The 19,142-nt window shown below is 45.7% G+C and overlaps 1 protein-coding gene across 1 annotated transcript in view; it reads right to left on the bottom strand.

Annotated features, from left to right (window-relative positions):
* Positions 1 to 4,773: 4,773 nt before the first annotated feature.
* Positions 4,774 to 19,142, bottom strand: part of ARHGAP6 (Rho GTPase activating protein 6) — a 289,551-nt gene continuing 275,182 nt past the window's right edge. The window contains exons 11-13 of the mRNA XM_049767109.1: positions 9,814 to 10,094; positions 6,743 to 6,823; positions 4,774 to 6,196 (exon numbers count right to left, since the gene is read on the bottom strand). Coding sequence (XP_049623066.1) covers positions 5,523 to 6,196; positions 6,743 to 6,823; positions 9,814 to 10,094 — 1,036 coding nt within the window. The 3' untranslated portion in view covers positions 4,774 to 5,522. The remainder of the gene's footprint in view (positions 6,197 to 6,742; positions 6,824 to 9,813; positions 10,095 to 19,142) is intronic.

Below are 19,142 nucleotides of genomic sequence, written 5' to 3'. Positions count from 1 at the left end.
GGAGTTTCTTCATCAACCAAACCCAAGGCATCTGTAACACCCAGCTCTGGGGGGATCCAAGGCTTGAGAGAACCGTCTTAGAGCAGACAGTGCAGAGAAGGACCAACTATATGCGAGAAACATATTTTGGTCACCTGAACAGCCAATGTTCTCTTCCTGAGAAATCAGTCTCATGAGGGGGAAGCAGTGATGTCGGGTAGCTGGGACATTGCTGGGCAGAAAGGCAGCTCCGTCCATTCACTTACTGAGCAATGTGAAATTGTCTCCTACATGCCCACTGTTGAGTAATCAGAATATTAGTGCCTGGCAGCTGATCACCCCAGGAGAGGTCAGAGGGGAGACCATTGAGTTAGCCAAGGTGATCCTGGGAGGCAGGTGCCCATTCACATTCTCAGTCACTGGAAGCCCAGAACTAGCCCTGGGACCCTCAAAGTGAGAGTTGAATTAGGGAGCTAAATCCAGGAGCCAATCAGTGGATCAGATAGAGCCATCACATGACTCACAACTGTTTGCTCCAAGGACAATCTAAAGATCTTGTGGGTAATCATAATGAATGGACAGAATTACCGATGAGCACTGGACCAGGAGATGGTGGCAATGAATTGGCTCTTCCTTCCCTCTGGCTTTGCCAGAACTGCCTAGAAATCAAACTGCCTTAGGAACTTTATGAATAACCCCTGAATTCCTCTATAGTATAAGGGAATTTCATGGGGACAGTCCCTCTGTACTCCCCCAAACTGAAGTCAGAGCTTCTCTAGGGAAGGGTCCTGAACTCCATTCCTTCATGAGAGAGGCATTTATGTCAACTGGTGTTCTTTGGAAAATGACGTGCACCATGGCTCCTGGTCTCCTATCTGTGGGCTCCAGTGGGCATGTAGAAAGGAGACCATATGCCTTTACTGTCAGCTGCTCGGGCCTTAACTTTTACTCCTCGGTGTGGGAGGCTTACACCCCAACACCAGTTCTGCTGGGAGCAGCTCTATTGTTTCCAAATTTTCTTTTCTTTTTTGGTTTTTGGGTCCCACCCGGTGGTACTCAGGGGTTACTCCTGGCTGTCTGCTCAGAAATAGCTCCTGGCAGGCAAGGGGGACCATATGGGACACCAGGATTCGAACCAACCACCTTTGGTCCTGGATCGGCTGCTTGCAAGGCAAATGCCACTGTGCTATCTCTCCGGGCCCTCCAAATTTTCTTTACTAATTTTGACAGGCACACCAAGAAGATCTTGCTGGTTACTCCCACTCTGATCCAGGGGGCCTGGGCAATGTTGAGAGACTCATCCCAGACTCCCTTCAGCCAAAGGCTAGACCAGCTCATTGAGCTCTCCCAGCCCTCATTTCATGTGTTCAACACTAATCAGAGCTCCTGTGACCACCTGTTTACTGCCCACAACTGTTCTCCAAGATATGGCATTTCAGACCAGGCACCCTAGTTGAACCCTTCCCCAACCTAACTTGCATGTTTTGGGGGACACCAGGAGGAGATGAACCATCAGTCTATCCCTTCTTTCTGCAAAAAACCCTGGTGTGCAGAAAAACAAGAGCTCCACACTGGTGCGTCCTGGACTCTGGTTTCCCTCCCCTTCACACTGAACCTCTTGGTTGCATCTATAGGGCTCAAGTTCTGCCAATATTGACCAGGTGTGGGATGTATTTCAACCCTGGCCCTGTGCTAAGGCTGAAGTCTCCTCCTTTGGGGACAGAGCAGGGATGAGCTCTAACAACAGTGCTCATGTAGCACAGCCAAGCTACCTCCTGTAACTTTGTGGGCCTCGTGCTCAGATCAGCTGGGCTCAGGGAAGGTTCCAGTGAACACAAGCAAGGCTGGGCATTGAAGACCCTGGACACAAAATATCAAGGCCCATTATAGGTATGGGAATGTGGATCCTTCCTGTACTCAGAGAGATCAAGGGGTTCTATGGGGAGAAGCCCTGGGCCAAATGGCCGTTTGGGTAGGCAGGCTTTGGCTTATAGGCAGAGTATGATATGAGCCTATGACAAGATGAGTTTGTGGGGGGCCCATGGTGGCAGAGTGGCAGCGGGAGACGGAGGTTACAAGTGGCAAGGCAAGTGAAAGGGCAAGGTTTGGAACTAGGAGACTGGAGGCAACTGAGTGAGACCCAGAGGAACACCAGGAGAGGTGCATGCACTTTTAACCTTCAGAACTACTCAGCTGCCCCTTGTACCCACACTAGAACCCTCAAGGACAGGCGAAGTGACCCTTGGGTGACAGATGGAACTGGCAGTGTGTTCAGGTAAAATTCCTGTGTGTCCTTCCCCATGGGACAGGGGGATGCACCTGACTTGTACCCCAAAATAGGGCCACAGCAACCTTGCTAAGACTCTTGGGTTCCTGCTCCAAGCTCCCAGGGATGTCTCCTTGGGCCTGGTTTATGAGGACTCTCCAGAAACTTCAGGCCAAGCCATCCATCATCTTGACGGTGCCCCAGGATTCCAACTTTGCCTGGAATTTCCCTTGGCTTTGTGTGGGTTTGTTCTCTGGCGAAACATTTGTTGCTGATTTAGGCCTCTTTGGAAATTCTGCCTGCTTAAGACATCGCCCCTTTTCATCTCTGCGGGATGCTTCTTAGGTTCCTCTCTTTATCTGAGTTCCTTCAAGTGACGACCCCTGCGGTTTGCTTATCAGGATTGATACCCTCACAGGTCTGGGCCCTCCCATAAATCGGCCCCCACAGCCCTCTCTGCAATGCAGATGTGTGCCCAAATGCTGGGCTTCTTCAGAAACCTCCCCCAGTGACACAAACGTCAGCAAGAGAAGCGATTGTTTCTCTTATGTTGGAAACAACAACAACAGGGAAGGTGTGACTGTGTATAGCTCAGGACAGAATCACATGTGCCTTTTTCTGCCCTCAGCCTTCTTTCTGTTTTCACTGAGACAGACAGAAAGAGCTCCCACTCACCTCCAAGACTGAGGGTTAGGAGACTCAAAGCTAATCGAGGGCACCTTGCTTGAAGGATCCCCACATGTAGGAATGAGGGGCTCAAGAAACCTGTCAGTGGGTCTGGTCCAACTTGAAAACTTTTGACACTGTTTTCTTACCAGGTATGGTATCATGTCCAATGTGTTAGAAATTAATTCAGATTCCACTTAAAGCTCTGGGGCTTGTGGCGTGATTTTATTTTGGTGTGTGTGTGTTGTTGTTGTTGTTGTTGTAGTTGTTGTTTGGTTGATTTTGTGTGTGTGTATGGGGGGACAACACCTGGCAGTGTTTAGGACTTACTCCTGGCTCTGCACTCAAGAAACACTCCTGGTGGGCTGGGAGACCCTATGGGATGCCAGAGATTGAAACCGGGTTGGCAGTGTGCAAGGCAAATGCCTTCCCTGCTGTGCTATCACTCCAACCCATTGTGTATGTTTTTGAACAGCTGATTAGCAGTAAAATAGTCTTTGCGAAGCAAACTCAGTGCATTGAGGAAAAAAATTTGAACCCTTTGGTTTAAGTGTGCAAAGCCAAAAAAGAGTGAACATTTCTCATAACAAACACACAGGCACACAGTTTCAGGGTGGGAAGCATATTCTGGACCTTATTTTTTGGACTGGCCATTCTAGAACAAATAACAGATGGGTGGGCCTTTCCTGCCTTCCCTGACAGTCATTCAGCTTCCGTCTCTTTGATTTAGATGTTCTAATAGAACTTCCGGGAAAGCCGGCTGACATAGTGGCCCCATCTGGTTGAATAAGGCTGGAGAGAACTGACCAGGCTTCGATCAGATTCAAAACTGAGCAAACAATGATAAGAACAAGGAGGTTGTCAGTCTGCTTTACAACTCTGGGTTGCAAATGTGCAGCTGGAGGGAGGACCAGGAAGTCAGCTGGCCCTTAGCACAAGCATATGGGTGGCTCCCCCATAAGAAGCTGCAGCAATTGGTTCAAAGCTTCAGTAATTTGTACTTGATGTAAATGAAGCTTCTAGTGCCCACAGAGCAGACGGAAGTTCAGGAACTGTGAGCAACCTTCCCTGACTAGACAGTAAGAAACCCAAGTTCTACTCCCAGAGTGAATTATTACCCAGCAAGTTGATCAGCCTTTTCATGTGATAGATAGGACATTAGCTTGATGTCCCCAAGCCAGCTGCTATACCACTCTTTAGCTATGCCTGTGTAATGCTAGCAATAGTTATCACTTTAGAATTGTGTATTTTGAAGCGGATGTCCAGAAAGAGGGTAGACATTCATTCATTTGATTGAAAGCCAGGGAACAATGGTTTGGCTTAACTTTTTATTCATCATTGGCACAAAGAGAGCACTTTAAGAAACATCACTGAAAACATTGTCACCAACATGAACATTAAGAGTATCATGTCTCATAAAAAAAATCACTCTATAATACACATTCCCACACGAAGTGGGAAAAGTAACTCATGAAATACTGAAGCGAATTGCTACCTACTGGTCACACTGTTTTACAGTTGAAAAACTTCAAACATAGAGACTTAAGGTAGTAGGAGCATTTCACCATACACATAAGATTAGCCAAGAAAGCACGTGATCACCTTTTGTTACATTGCAAATACAAGGTGGTAGATTTCCCTCCCCCAGATATAATTTACTTCACAAATACACCATACATTTGATTATTACTGATCATAGGAGGGAAGTAGGGGGAGAAATTATGTTTTAGGAATTGGAATACTCTATTTAGATTCTTAAACACTTTATAATTGGATTCCAGTTTGCAGTTTTGAAAAATACATCAAAATTATGCTTTATAAATATATATTAGTCACGGTCTACAGAAACTAAGTTGGACCACAAATGGGAAAGACAAATTATGTTTTCTTTTCTCTTGGTGAATTAACTGAATACTTTCTAAAGAGATTCCAAAAATATATTCCATCGTGTATCAAATTTAAAATTTTCCTTAAAACATATTCCATATGAAAAATTCAGTGACTACATTTTTTCGTGTCTCGCTGCTATATAAAAATATGGCTTCTCATAATCCGTTCAATTCTGTTTGGTTAATGTTTGATTAAGCATCTGGGCTGTCCCCAGGTCAGACTGGCTTGTGCATGTTCTATTCTCTTGAGAAGATTCTCTAGCTTTCATTGCTTAATATAAGTGAAGTGACTAGAAAACAAAACATGGTTCTTGGGTTCTCTGTGACTGTATCATATATGATTATCATACACAAATCCGTTACGGAATATACGAGAGTCAAAATTGAGAAGACACAGAAATACAACGAAGCTCTACCAAAGCTAGGGTTGGATCCTGCACAGAACCAATACCAATAGCTACTGGATTGGGCATGGCCATCGTTTATTTGTTGTTTGCTTTTGTTGCTCCTAAGGCTGGTTAGGACACAGAACACTATGGGAAAATGGCGAGGGCACAAGGGCTCTAGAGCTTTTAAGTGAACCGAGCTGCTCGCGCGTGATTTTTCAAAGGTGTCAAAGAAGGAGAAGCAAGTGGCCAAGTCGTTGTCTAAACACCAGTGGTTTCCTTTACCGAGTGGAGGAAGGCAGTCGGGGATGTTGAAGGCTCAAGCTTGGGGCAGGCTCATACCAGCGTTTCCGGCAGGGCATCAGGATTGTCGGTGGACAAGAGCTCCCAGATTTGCCATCTCTCTCGCTGCCAATCAAGCCAGTTGGGGTTCCCCAAGGTCTTACTGTTGGGATCGCTGGCAGGAGTTGGGTAGGTGCTGCTCCTTTGAGGCTGGGCCGCATGACACTCTCGCTGGGGGGGCTGGCACCCCTTACCCCCCAATGCTGTTGGGGGGCCTTCTGCCGATCTTAGGGGCCTCCACAACGGAGTTGGCAATTCGGGCTGGTGGGCCGAGGCTGACACGGACTTCCCCGCACCAGGGTAAGGAGGAGGAGGCCTCTGGCTGGGCCTCACACTCTCTCCGCGGCTCTGGTACTGGGGCTGGGCCGGGCTGTGGCCTTGCTGCCAGGCAGTGTCCAGCTCGCTGGAGGCGAGGTCCTGAGACACATTGGGGTGCAACGGGTCACACTCTGGGGGTCTCCGTCGGCTGTATAGGCGGGACACAGGCATGTGTGGCCGGCACTCAGCGCTGGGGGCCGAGGTCTGAGTCCTCGGAACGCCCAGAGTGTCGCTGTCCAGTTCTTTGCGGCTCACCTGCCATCGGGGCCGATTTGAGGACGTGTTCCCCTGGGAAAGGGAGCAAGGCCCCGGGTGGGGGGAGTTTCTCTCCAAGATGTCTCCATGGGAACCTGCATGGCAGAAGGCGGGCAAGATAAACAATAAGGGATGCGGTGCGTGCACCTGTGTGTGTCTCAACTGACATTGGACTCTGGGTTTTGGATTGAGTGGGGAGGAGTGTGGCGTCCCACGGGAACCCCAGCCCCTGCACCTGCCCGCCCAGCCTGCACGCAGCACTGGGTACCAACCTCTAGGGTTGAACATATGCGGAGTTACTGCCATGGGAAGCCGCCACACAGACGTTGCTATCAAACAAATGATGGGAATTTGGAAATTCTTGGCATGAAGAATTGCCAAGGTAGTAAAAGGTAAGGGTAGAAGCGCTACATTCTGGTGTCCTTGACAAATAAATGGAAGACACGGGCAATTTTTTGATTGTTGTTTGTTTGCAAGTCACACCCGGTGGGTGAGGCTCAGGGTTAACAACTGGTTCTGTACTCAGGAATCCTCCTGGCCAGGCAGGAACTTGAACCCCGGTCTGCAGGATGCAAGGCAAGTGCCCTAACTTCTACACTATCAGTCCAGCCCAAGACAGTCTTTCAAAAGCAAGGCTTTACCTGGAAGTGCTGGGTCCTTGTGTTGGCTTTTCAATGTTGTATGCCAGGTGCCCCAGATATTTAAAGGTTCCTCAGACATATCTAGATAAAAAGTGGATGAAAACGTTTTGTGAGTCACCATAAAGACAGAGAGCAAAAAAAATCAAGAAACAAGCATTTTCTAGAACAGTTAGCATGCACAAGTACCGATTTTTGTGGGTTTTGTTGGGGGGGCACATCTGGCAATATTCAGGGTTTCCTTCTGGCTCTGCATTCAGGAATCACTCTGGGTGATGCTCAGGGGACATATGTGATGCCAGGGATAGAACCAGGTCACCTGCATGCAAAGCAAGTGCCCTCTCTGCTGTACTATCTATCACTCCAGCCCCAGTACCCCAGTACTATATTTAAGACTGGAGCAGGTACAAAGCACAAGGTACCCAGCCCTGGGGCTGGAATGATAGCACACCAGTAGGGCATTTGCCTTGCAAGTGGCCAACCCTGGACAGACCCAAGTTCGATCCTGGCATCTCATAGGGTCCCCTAGCAGACCAGTAGCGGTTTCTGAGCACAGAGCCAGAGTAACCTTGAGCAGCTCTGGGTGTGGCCCAACAAAACAAAAAGAAAACTAGCCCTGCCTTTGGGTGGGGGTGGGGTCCATTTAGGACCAAAGGGAAATAGTCCAAGAAGGCCTATTTCTCTCTCACTGCTGCAGGATAGAAAAGGTACCTGCATCACAAAGGTCTCTCCAAGGAGGACTTGAGAGAGAAGGCAGTCTCTTAATTATTTTTGAAGATGAAGAGAAGGCCAGGAGCATCTAGAAACAAATTGTTCCCCTTGCATCTTCCAGAAGGCATGAAACCCTGGGTACCCATTTGAGACTTCTGATGTGCAGAGATGGAAGATGAAACATCTGTGTGTTGTTGGAATGTGCGTGTGTGGTCACAGCTTCCAGCAGTGCTGGGGGAGGCGCTGCAGGTGGAGCAGCACCGAGCAAGTGTGTTTTGTTTGTTTTGGAGAGATGGGACAGTCCCTCAGAATCTCCTTTCCCAGCACAGCCCTCAGGCCCCAGCAGTCACCCACAAGCCTTTGGCTTTCTCTGTTTATTGCAATGCCTTCAATCCCCAGAACCAGGTCAGGTGACCTTTAGGACTATATTTAGAATAATCACTAATGGGTTATTGCCTTGTTAGGTGGCTCTTCCCCCCTCCCCCCTTTTCATGCCTGGTTTTTGGGCCACACCTAGAAGTGCTCAGGGTATCCTATAGGATGCTGAGAATTGAACCTGGGTTGGCCATGTGCAAAGCACTCTCAACTTACTATTACTTTAGTCTGGACATTACCACCCTCAACTCTAGTGAGGTATGGGGGGTGGGGTGGGACCATGGCTCTGAAAAGCTCATTTTAGATGCCAATATTGAACTTCTTGTCTTTAGCAAACTACACAGGTTTCCTCAAGGCAATTGATTCCTTCAAGGCAATATGACTCTGGGAGATTTCAGACATTAGATCATGCTACTCAACTTCACCACCATGGGCCTTGGGGACCAGCCCATTCTTGAATGGGGGCTTTCCTGTGCACTGTGGGAATGGGAGCATCAGTGGTTCTCACTCCCAAACCATGACCAGCAAAATAACATCTTAAAATACTGCTCCATGCCCACTGGGGAGGGGTGAAATGGAGAAGCAGGTATCAGTTGACCACAGACAGGCCTATCAAACCTGGGGTGTGGTGGGGAGAGGCAAAGCCTGAAACCAGAGAGGCCATGCTCACTAGGATGGGAGGGTGTTGAAGAACATTCTCTAGACATCCAAGTGCAAAGCAAACACCCTACCCACTGTGCAATCTCTTTGGCCCACTGGGATGGGGCTCTTAAGAAGCACAGCTTGGTTTGGAAAGAGCTGTTTGCTGCCAACTAACACATAAAGCTCAGCATGTATCTGGGCAAGAATGAGGAATGCTTAAGCTTCACAATTGGGAGATAAACTTTTTGTCTGGTAAGAACATGGGTTGCTACTTTTACTGAAAAACAATCAATTGGTTTTTTATGTGGCTGGCCCTGGTTTCATCCCTGGTACATTCAAGAGCTCCCAAGACTCACCCACCAGCAGTGACCTCTGAGCACAGACCCAGGAATAAGCCCTGGCAGAGGTGACAACCAGACCAAAAAATATGAGCTATTACTTGGACTTGGATATTTGGAAACTGCAAATAAATAAAGATGCTGGGATTCAAGCCACACCCCCATGCCTTCAGAGAAGTTGGAAACGGCCAGGTTTTCCTGTCTGTTTGGGAATCCTGAGACTCCAGCCCTGCTCTCCCCACACTGGGCCAGCCCAGTTTGCTGTCAGCATTGGTGAGGCTGCAAGGAGCTGGACAGGGCTCCGACTTAAGCTCTGTAGCCTTACTCGGCCCAGATGTCTTGGACCTTAGAACTTTTCTGTTGCCAAGAAACTATATCTCCTGTGGCCAGCCCTTTGGGACATGCTGTCTCAGGATGGAGATGATGCAGCCTGTTCTCTTCAGGGAAGTGACAGCTTCCCCAAGGGAAGACACACATGCTGAGCACATGTAAGGCCCCGTGTTCCATCTCTGCCATTGAAACCTCAGCCCTTTACAACGGGGCACAATCTGGAAGCCTCTCGAACATCATTGGGTGTGACCCTTCTAAAAAATAAACCTAACAGGAAGCATTAGGGGCATCTTGGAGTACATGATCTGCCTTTAAAGCCACTGACCAGAATGTCCAGGTCCTCGGATGCTCAACGGGAGACTCAGCTGGGAAATAGCAGCGGTGTGGGGGGCGCCCTTAGTCGATGTTTGGAAATACCCCTAGGCAGTGAGTGAGAGGACCCTCTTCTTTCTGGAATAGGATTGAGAGCCAACCCCATGCTATGTGGAACCCAGCCTGGCTTTCTCTACTTTCCTTTTTCATTTTTAAAGCTTTTTGGTTTACATTCCACAATGCTCAGGAATTACTGCTGGTCGTGCTCGGGAGACCCTGTGGGATGCCCGGCATTGAACCTGGGTAGGGCTGTGTGCAAAGCTAACGGTCTCCCCACTGTGCCATGGATAGGGCCCGTCCGCTTACCTTTCACAAGCCTCGGCCCAGGCGAAGTCTCCCTTGATTTGGACAAGGCCAAATGACCCACCAGCGAATACTGCTCCGGCCCCTTGTATACTTTCTCCAAGCCCCCGGGGCTCAGGTTGTCTTGCAGCGCCAGCAAGGAGCATTCCGAAAGCACAGGGGAGTTGTTGTCATAGGGGGAGAGGTCTCCACTGGAGGCCTTGGCGGAGTCGGTGGATGAATGCCTTCCTCCCACGGAAAAGGGAACTTCCGACGGCGCGTCCAGCGGCAGCATGTCAGGGCTTCTGGCACAAGGACACAACGGCAAGTATGTAAATACGCGGCCCCTACTGACCCAGATCAAGTGATGGGACTGTCACACAAATGACAGGAGGAGAACGAGAGTACAGACATAGGAGTTGCCACAAAAAATAAAACTTGGAAGCCTTCGAGGCCCCCACTGGGACAAGATGCAAACATTTCCACGGTATGGCCAGCAGAGGGCAGCAGAGCCCAACAGATGGAACCGGAAACGGCACGGGGCAGGGGGGTGAGGATGAAACGAGATGGATCCTCGTTGTTTTCCAATGCGCATCGCTGAAATGCCTGTTGCTTCCATCCCGGTTGTTTCCGTTTTAAAACTAAAGTCTGAGGCTCAATCTGATTAATTCATGAAATAACTCTCCTAGCCCTCACTAGCCCGAAGGAAAGATGAGGCAGATCATTGCAACTTAACAGAAAGGTCATTTGGATTTGGTGGACCAGGTTGCTTCCCCGCCCAAACCCCAAGTGTCCTTCCTGGGCTGCTGACTCAGTTTCCAGCACCAAATGGTGACTGGAACTAACCAGCACTAGAATTTGCCGGGCTTAAATTCCCCTCTAATGATTCCAGGAGGCACTAGGGCTTTAACAAAGCCACAGCACACTACTCCCTGAGCATATCCATTCAGTTTCATTAGTGCAAGAGTTGTCACACAAATAAAAGACAAAAAAACAAAACCAAAAACAGGAAGAACAGAGAAGACGTGACGGGGGCACAGGAAAATGGGAACGTCAGAAACACGAAGAGCCTTAGGAATCTTACCTTGCAACATCTGTCATTTCTACCCTCCTCAAAAGTGGCCCTGACATCTTAAAGGGAAATGATCACAGAATGATTAGACGTTGGGAGCTGCCTCTGTTCCTTTCCTACCTGACAGCTAACTACATTTCCTCACTCGGCTTTAACTTTCTTGTAAGCATTTACAGCTAATCCTTTGTGATCTCAAGAAATGAAACACAGGCCCCACAATTCACCCCTAAATAATAAATACATGGCTGGATGCATGCAAATGGAGGGAGAGTGTGTGGACAATGATAGGCACCTTGCTGGGGTTCGAGGCCAGGATAAAAAAACTTAGAATCTCTGACAAACTTCTCCTGAAATAGATCAAGACATCTCCCCCCCCCTCTCTCTCTCAGTGGGAGTCCATACGTGGCAATGATTAGGGGTTACTTCTGATTCTGTAGTCAGGAACTACTACTTCTGGCAATGCTTGGGGGACCAGACCATACGAAATGCTAGGGATCGAACCCAAGTCATCTGTGTGCAAGGCAAGCGCTCTACATGCTATGCTATCACTCCATTCCTGAGAGGATGTCTTACCCAAGTGGAATAAATAAGTTCTTTGTCTGATGTTTAAAATAGATGATAAATAATCTTAGGGGGAAAGACCAGAAGAAAACTATGAGGATGAATTTCCAGAAACTTTATACCTTGAATGCATAAAGGAAAAAATGAAAGGTGCTCAGTACTTCTGGGAAATGGGGTTGGGGTGGGTAGTGGTGGATACTTTTACCTTCATATTTAATGAAAATGGGAGATAGATCCTGACTACGGGGGAAGAAATATGAAATAAAACAAATGGGTGGGCAGAGTTGGCTGTTGTCATGAGAAAACTTGACTACGAAAATGAGCAAAAGGAAATGCTTAGAAGTGACAGCAATATAAAGAACTGAGCTTAGAATCAGGCCACTAGTGCTGAGGCTGGCTAGCTGCCTTGTTACCAAACAGATTTCCATAGTTTTCCAGGCTTAGCTGACATTTTGCCAGTCATTAGCGAAGATGCCTTATTGTCTACAGCAAAAATCAGTCATAGAATTATAGCGATAATAGTGCGTGCAGCCTTCAGGAATGTTTTAAGGTGCAAAGTTAAGTCATTAGCTAAAACTATCAGGACATAAAAGATTTGACTCAACCCCTAACCCCCAAACTGGGAAGAAAGTTCCGGAAAGGTGTTATTTTAGCTCACGGAGACCCCAACGATTCTGTCTCTTATCTTGCTCAGCTTACAGAACCTATAGGAGAGACTACATTCAACAAAATACAGTTAAGTTGCAGATTCAGCCAAAAATGAGGCGATAGAGAGACTCTAGGGAAGAAATGTCCTGTGTCAGTACTAACAGCACTTACAAGTTACTTGCTTTGACCTGACAGAATCAAAAGTATCTTTCTCAACAGTGACTGCTAAAAGCTTCTGGGGTGTCCCCACACCGGATTGTGTATTGACACTTCTGGAATGACTTTACGTGCTTCACACCTCAACTCTGTTTTCTCTTAGCACCCTTACACAGCTTCCCTTTCCCCAGAGTCACAAATGACTTGGTATGGTATTTTCCCGCTTTATATATCATTCCACAAAATACTTCAATCAATGCCTATGAAACTAACATATGATGACTTCACACTCACATTTCATCATTGGGGGTTATTGAAAGAAGCTTCATGAGAGCATTTGCTTTCCATGAAGCCAAAGACCAAGAGAGAACTAAGGTTGACACCACGCTATTTCCCCCTCTATTTCTCCATCTCTGCATGGTTCTGGTCAAGTCGAAGAGAGGGAACGATCATTGATTGTCCCTTTCCTCTGTTCTATCACTTGATAGTATCCAATATTTTACAAATTCATAGCAAAATGCCATCATGAATGAATTTGCTTTTTTTGGGGGGGGCACACCAAGTGGTACTCAGGGGCAAGTGCTTAGGGGGATTACTGCTGGCAGTAATCCAGAGGGACCAAATTAGGGTCAGCCACATGCGAGGTAAGCACCTCAAATCCTGTCTCTCAAATATGTTTCTCCAGATGCTACTAATGACTCCACGTTTGAACCCTCTGATGACTAAACAGGGCAAACTTGAATTCTCCCCCTCACACAGGAATTTTAGGAGCCTAAACTTGGGAATCTTCCCTTGCTTGGCCATTAAGTCAACTGGAAGCATAGGCTTTGCATAGATCTGAAAAACAAAACAAGTAACCACCAATCTCTTCTGCGTGGTGAGTCAACTGTGTCAAGAGAAATGGAAGTTCAGCTCTCACGGCTATCGAATAGCATTTATTTCTAGCAATTATCCACGATGTGGTTTCTTTGATGAGAATGTGCTTATGATCTTCTGAAGTCTGAGTGATGGATGGGAAATATCATGTATGGATGGGGTGCTAACTGACATGGGTCCATCCAGGAGACCTGAACACCCCAGAGCCATCCACAGCATGCATGGCCAGTCTTGGCTAACCAACTACGCATGAGATGGACATGGAGAGTGAATCGCAAGCTCACCCTTGGCTGGCGTGTCCAGATCAGGGAGTTACCGCGCTGCAGGCCTGTGCTGCAGCCGGGGGAGGCACAGAACTTGTTCTGTGGATAAATGGAAAACTCTGGTTCAAGTACCAGATGTGCCCAGCTCAGCCTCTGCTGAGCTATTCCTCTGAGAAATGTTCTTGAAGATTTCGAACTGGGTTGCGTCCTTGGTTTAGGGATTCAACTAATAAATCCCAGGTGCTTAAAAATAGAAGCACAGAACCATCTTAGAAGCCATGAATTGCACTGGAACAAGCAGCCCTGGATTTCAGGAGGATTTTCACATTCACCTAGCCCAATTGCAAAAGCATCTCCACAAGGTCGCTGAGGGACAAATGGCAAAGGGAAGCTGGCATGAATCCAAACTCACCCACAGGACAGGGAATCAGTCCTTGGTATATGAGAGCTTGTTCAGAGCTTTGGGGGAATTTTTCTGCTTAGTTTTAACCCTGAGGTATGGTCTGAACATGTGGAGGCATTTGCAACAGGTGATGCAAAACCAGTATTGACTTCATTTTGTTCATCGTGAGCCATACATTGGAAACATCTCCAGATTCACAGTAATCTCCAGATTACTCTGATAAAGGTGTAAAGATATTGGAAGAGCTGTTGTGATCTCTTGGCCCTGTCTCGAATCACATTTCCAGAGCACACATGGTCATTTTTTCTTGGGAATTTCTCATTATAGAATACTCTAGTCTACCTATATAGCACTACTCATTTGGCTGAATGATATGTGTATATGCATGTTTTCATTTCTGAGTCACACCTAGTGGTACTCACGGCTTACTGCTAGCTCTGTACTCAGAAATCACTCCTGGCAAGGCTGAAAGGGGCATACGTGGTGCCGGAGATCGACACCAGGTAGATATGTGCAAGCAGCCTCCCATAGGGGTCCTGTCTCCCCAGCCCTTATATGTGTGTTTAGTGCTTCATCATTTCCCATCTCCTAGAGAAACTTAGGCCAGCAGCCCCCAACTGTCACTAGGACTCACAGCTAATATGTGAAAATGTATACTGTGAAAGTCCAGTTTCTTGTCTCTTAACATTTCCTGAAAACGTTTTGGATTTTACAAGTTTCAGCAAAAGGAAAGTACAAGCTAGATTCATTCTTCATGGGTCTATGGAAAAAGACATTTTTAATGATAGTATTGGAAAGGTAAAATAATTGAACTGTGTGATAAGCAATGTATTACTTTAATTGATGCACTTCAATGACGATTTCCAGTTCAATGCTATTCAATAATGCAAAGGGATATCTCACTCAGGAAAAATAATCAATTACCTTCCAACTTCAAAACTGTACTCCTTTGAGATAACAATGGATTTTCATTTATGGTTCTGATTGCTTTGTGTGTGTGTGCGCGTGCACAAGCACGCACACATAGGTTAAATTTAGTACAGCTTTGTAAAGGCCACTAAAAATTGCAGACAATAAAAATCAAAGAGATACTTAAGGGATAGTTTATACATATTGGCCTTCTTCCAATGCATTCTTCATTCAAATAAATGCAATTCAATTTGTTTTGCTGTTTTCTGTTTTTCCTTGTAGTGCTGCTTTCCTACTGCATCACGTTCCTATCTGAAATGTGTTATATGGATCAAGTTTGATATAAAGGAGACACTTTACCGAGAATTCCCTTGTTTCCTTGGGGAATGTATAAGGGTTATTAGACAAGGTGCCAATATCATAACTACACTTTTTCTCAAATCTTGACTTAAAAACAGCAAAAACCGTTATTAGAATGAGTTAGCATGTTACTTGCCCGAACCCTAAATGTATGGGACTTTTTTACATGAATCACACAAAATCCGAGGGCTTTGGGACATCTCAGGTAAAAAGAAAAACACTTGCTTTTATAATTATGGTAAGTAATATTTAAAAGTTATTTATTTTTGTTTGGGGGCCACACCTGGTACTGGTCAGGGCTTACTCCTGGCTCTTCACTCAATCATCACTCCTGGCAGTGATAGCGGCCATACAGGATGCTAGCGACTGAATTCATTTTGGCCACATACAAAGCAATGAAGGGCCTTACCTGCTATCATATCCCTCTAGCCCAAATAGTTATTTTCCCCCAGAATATCCAGGGGTCTCAAACTCGTGGCCCGCGGGCTGCAAACGGCCCTCCGTACAACATTTTGTGGCCCTGCCCTAGAGGAATCTTTTTTTGTTATGTTTTGTTTTGTTTTAGTTGTTTGGATCACACCCCCCAATGTTCAAGGCTTACTACTGACTTTGCACTCAAGGATCACCCCGACTTTGCCTCCTGCGGCCCCCAGGTAAATTGAGTTTGAGACCCCTGATTTAGACAATAGAAACAGTTTGAAAAGGTGAAAAACAGGCCTACTAGAACGTATGTACTAACATGCTATTGATCTTAAATGTTTTATCTATGCCAAGAGAAATTTTTAAGAACCTAGGCTCCATGCATACAAATCAAGTGTTCTGTTTCTGAACCACATACATAACCCTGTCCAGGTAATTGTATTAGTAATTTTGGGGGTTATTTGGGGACATATCTAGCAGTGTTTATGGGTTACTCCTGGCTCTGTACTCAGGGGTTACCACTGCAAGGCTTGAGGGAACACAGGTATGCTGGGGATAGAACCTGAGTTGGCCACGTGCAAGGCAAACACCCTACCCATTGTGTTATCGCTACAGCCCCCCTGTATTAGTATTTTATTTTATTTTATTTTATTCTTTTCTTTTTCACTTTTGTACATACCAAGTGATGCGCAGGAATTACATGTGGAATGCAATGTGGTTCTCAGGGGAGTATACCTTCCTGGGGATAGCTCTATGTTTCTTGCATGCCAAGCATGCATTTTACCCACTCAGCTATCGCTCTGGATCCATCATGGATTATCTCAACACAAAACTATTTGGAATTTTCATTTGGCCCAGAGAAATCAGGAAACATAGCTATTCTTTTGGTTAGAATGGGGATAAGCAAAGAAATCCACTTTCAAATCCACTTGCAATGAAGGCAGGGAGAGAATCCAACCATCACAGCTTAGTAAGGCACATTAGGTTCTTTGTAAATTTGCAATACTTATTCCCCATAGATATATGAATTTTTAAAATAGTACCTTCTAAAAATGCTGTAATTCTGTCATGCCTGTCACAAATGCCAGTGTTCCTTATGCCCCCTTCTCTTTGACTTCCCATCAAATCTCCTCCACCTCTCTACAGCCGCAAACCAACACAGGGATGATGTGTTTTCCATATCTCTGAAGCAAAGAGACTACAGTTCTAACGCATACACCAGACTAGCAGCTTACAGACTGGAAGAACATTATAAATCACTTTTAATCTCCTTTTGGCATTCCGCTTTGGTTGGAGCCAAAACAATGTACGCAGGGAGAACAAAAAAAAGAATGAATCCTCCTATTTTGTTGTTGCACAAAGAAGGGAAAAAAACTCAAATCAAAATGAAATGTGAAATTCAGAAATATCACTAACTGAACTTTCAAAACAGAAATGAGAATTCATGTGCTCCTGTCCTGACTTTTAGGTTTCTTTGAAAAATGATTTTCCCCCTCCAACTAAAATCTCTCCTGGTATCCACTTGGGCCCCAAGAACCAACAGCTATACTTTAGGGTATAAGTTGGTGGCCAAGGGCAGAAGCTTCGGGATCTCAAGCAAAAAAATGAGGGAGAAGGTGCCAGCTGCTCCTAAGAAGCTGATTCTAGAAGCATCTGGTGCTTCCCACACTAATGACTTCCTGTAAATCCTTTATATCTTCTCCTTTCTGAACCCAACTCGGCCTATGAGCTAAGTGTTGACAATCGCAAGTCTTGCAAACCTGAATCTGTCTCTTCTTATGGCAGGGTGGCTTGCCCATGCCATCATTAGCTACAAATATGCTTCCAATCCTTTCTAAAAGCTTCCTGGCCCAGTGAGCAGGCCTCAGGCCCCATCACGTACTGAGCTCAAGGGCCATGCAGCCTTAGGGTCATGTGAAAAACTTGAAAAACCCCAGTGTCCAGACTGTGACCAAGCACAAATGAGTGTTGACACACTATGGATGCTGTCCCAGACTTTAACCAATAAATACCCTGGATGCCTTCCATTGGCCTAGTACAAATGATTGCCTTGCACTTTAGAACATGCCACCTTTTTTTCTAACCTTTGTGGACTTCCTTTCTTAAGGCTCTTGAAAGTCAGCACAGGTCTTGATATTTTCCTTTTTTACCCTACTCAAGCTGTGGGTCAGGAAGCAGTAACATTTGCGTCACATTTGAGCAAGTTAGAAATGCATTTCCCTCTAAACCTCAGGATTCAGGATTCAGAGAGGGGATTTAGCAAGCTCGTTTGGTGGTCTGTGTGTACCAGCAAGCCAGAGAAGCACATGTTTAATGCACGAAGAGGCGAGAGCTTGACTAAAAAGCCTGCTTTGGGAAAAGATTCAATTTAATTTGATGCCTCAGACCAGGCATTTCTACCTTGAGCTACTTATTAACCTTTCTATGCTGCCCCTTGGCTTGGAGAAGCAAAAAACCAACACTCCCACCTCCTTCCCAAGGAAGTTTTCTCCAAGTGTTTCCTGTGGATAGCTCCCTTCCCTTCCCTTATAAGCCTGGCACTTGTTTGAGGACTTGCTCTAAACCCAGCTTGCCTAGACTTGAGAAATCAAATTCTCCCTGGGGCCAGGGAACAGAAAAAATAGGACCACTAAACAGGCACCATGAACTTATTAACATGCATGCTTCCTCCTTTTCCTAAGACTAGAGAAGAAAGGTCTATGCTGCAAACAGCTGGCTTGAAAACCACTCCCCCAAATAATGTCTATCAAGCCTGTTTTAAAGGATAATATTTTTATATATAATTTTATAATGCTCTATAGAAGCTGAAATGCAGCCAGTCCAAAATCAGTGGTTTCAGGGGTGGGTTTTTTTTCTGCTTCCCACAAAGTGCCAATAAAACCCTTGTGATTGCAGCTTAGTGGGGGACTTTGCCAATCAAAATGCCACTGCATCTTGCAAGGAGAGAGAAAATAAGTATTTAAAAATGTAAAGTGCAAACGCATGAATCGACCAAAGTGCTTAATACAACATATTCTATTTAACTTTTACTTTCCTTTCAATTACATGGGAATTGAATTAAAGACTGTGTTGAATCTGGCAGAGAAGGAAAATATTTTTGCCACCAAATTACTTAAGAAAAAGCTGAAGATCAAACAAAATCAACATTCTATTTAAAACAATCACAGTAGATGTAGAATCCACTGTGAAGAAAAGAAATTGATTGATTGATTGATTGGTTGGTTGGTTTGGGGCATACACCCAATTAATTTCAGCATGGACTTCTGGCTCTGTGCTTAGGGATCACTCCTGCTGGGCTGAGGGGATCATCTAGTTCTGACAATCAAATTCAGGTTGGCCACATGCAATGCAAGTGCTCTACCCACTGGAAAATCGTGGCAGCCTTGTATCTTGTTAGTTTAAATTAGAATTTAAACCTTTGCAATAGTAAGTAATCTAAAAACAAATCAGATGAGTGCCAGGCTATGGCACTTGAACTCACTAGTACTGTCTGAATATAATTTGAATATATTTGGATTCCTTGAATCAGAATTGGCCTTTGCAGAGATAGAGGTTAAAACATGCAATTTGAAAGGATTATTTAATCAGGACCCCTTCTTACTCTACAGGAAATGGAGCTGAATTTAGTTTTGTTCTGAACAAAATGACCAGGCAGAGAAGTTGAGCTCAACATCAAGAACTCCTT

The sequence above is a fragment of the Suncus etruscus genome, chromosome X (assembly GCF_024139225.1).
Source record: "Suncus etruscus isolate mSunEtr1 chromosome X, mSunEtr1.pri.cur, whole genome shotgun sequence".
Taxonomy (NCBI): domain Eukaryota; kingdom Metazoa; phylum Chordata; class Mammalia; order Eulipotyphla; family Soricidae; genus Suncus; species Suncus etruscus.
Note: the sequence above shows the minus strand (reverse complement) of the source record. Positions and strands in the feature narration are given on the sequence as shown.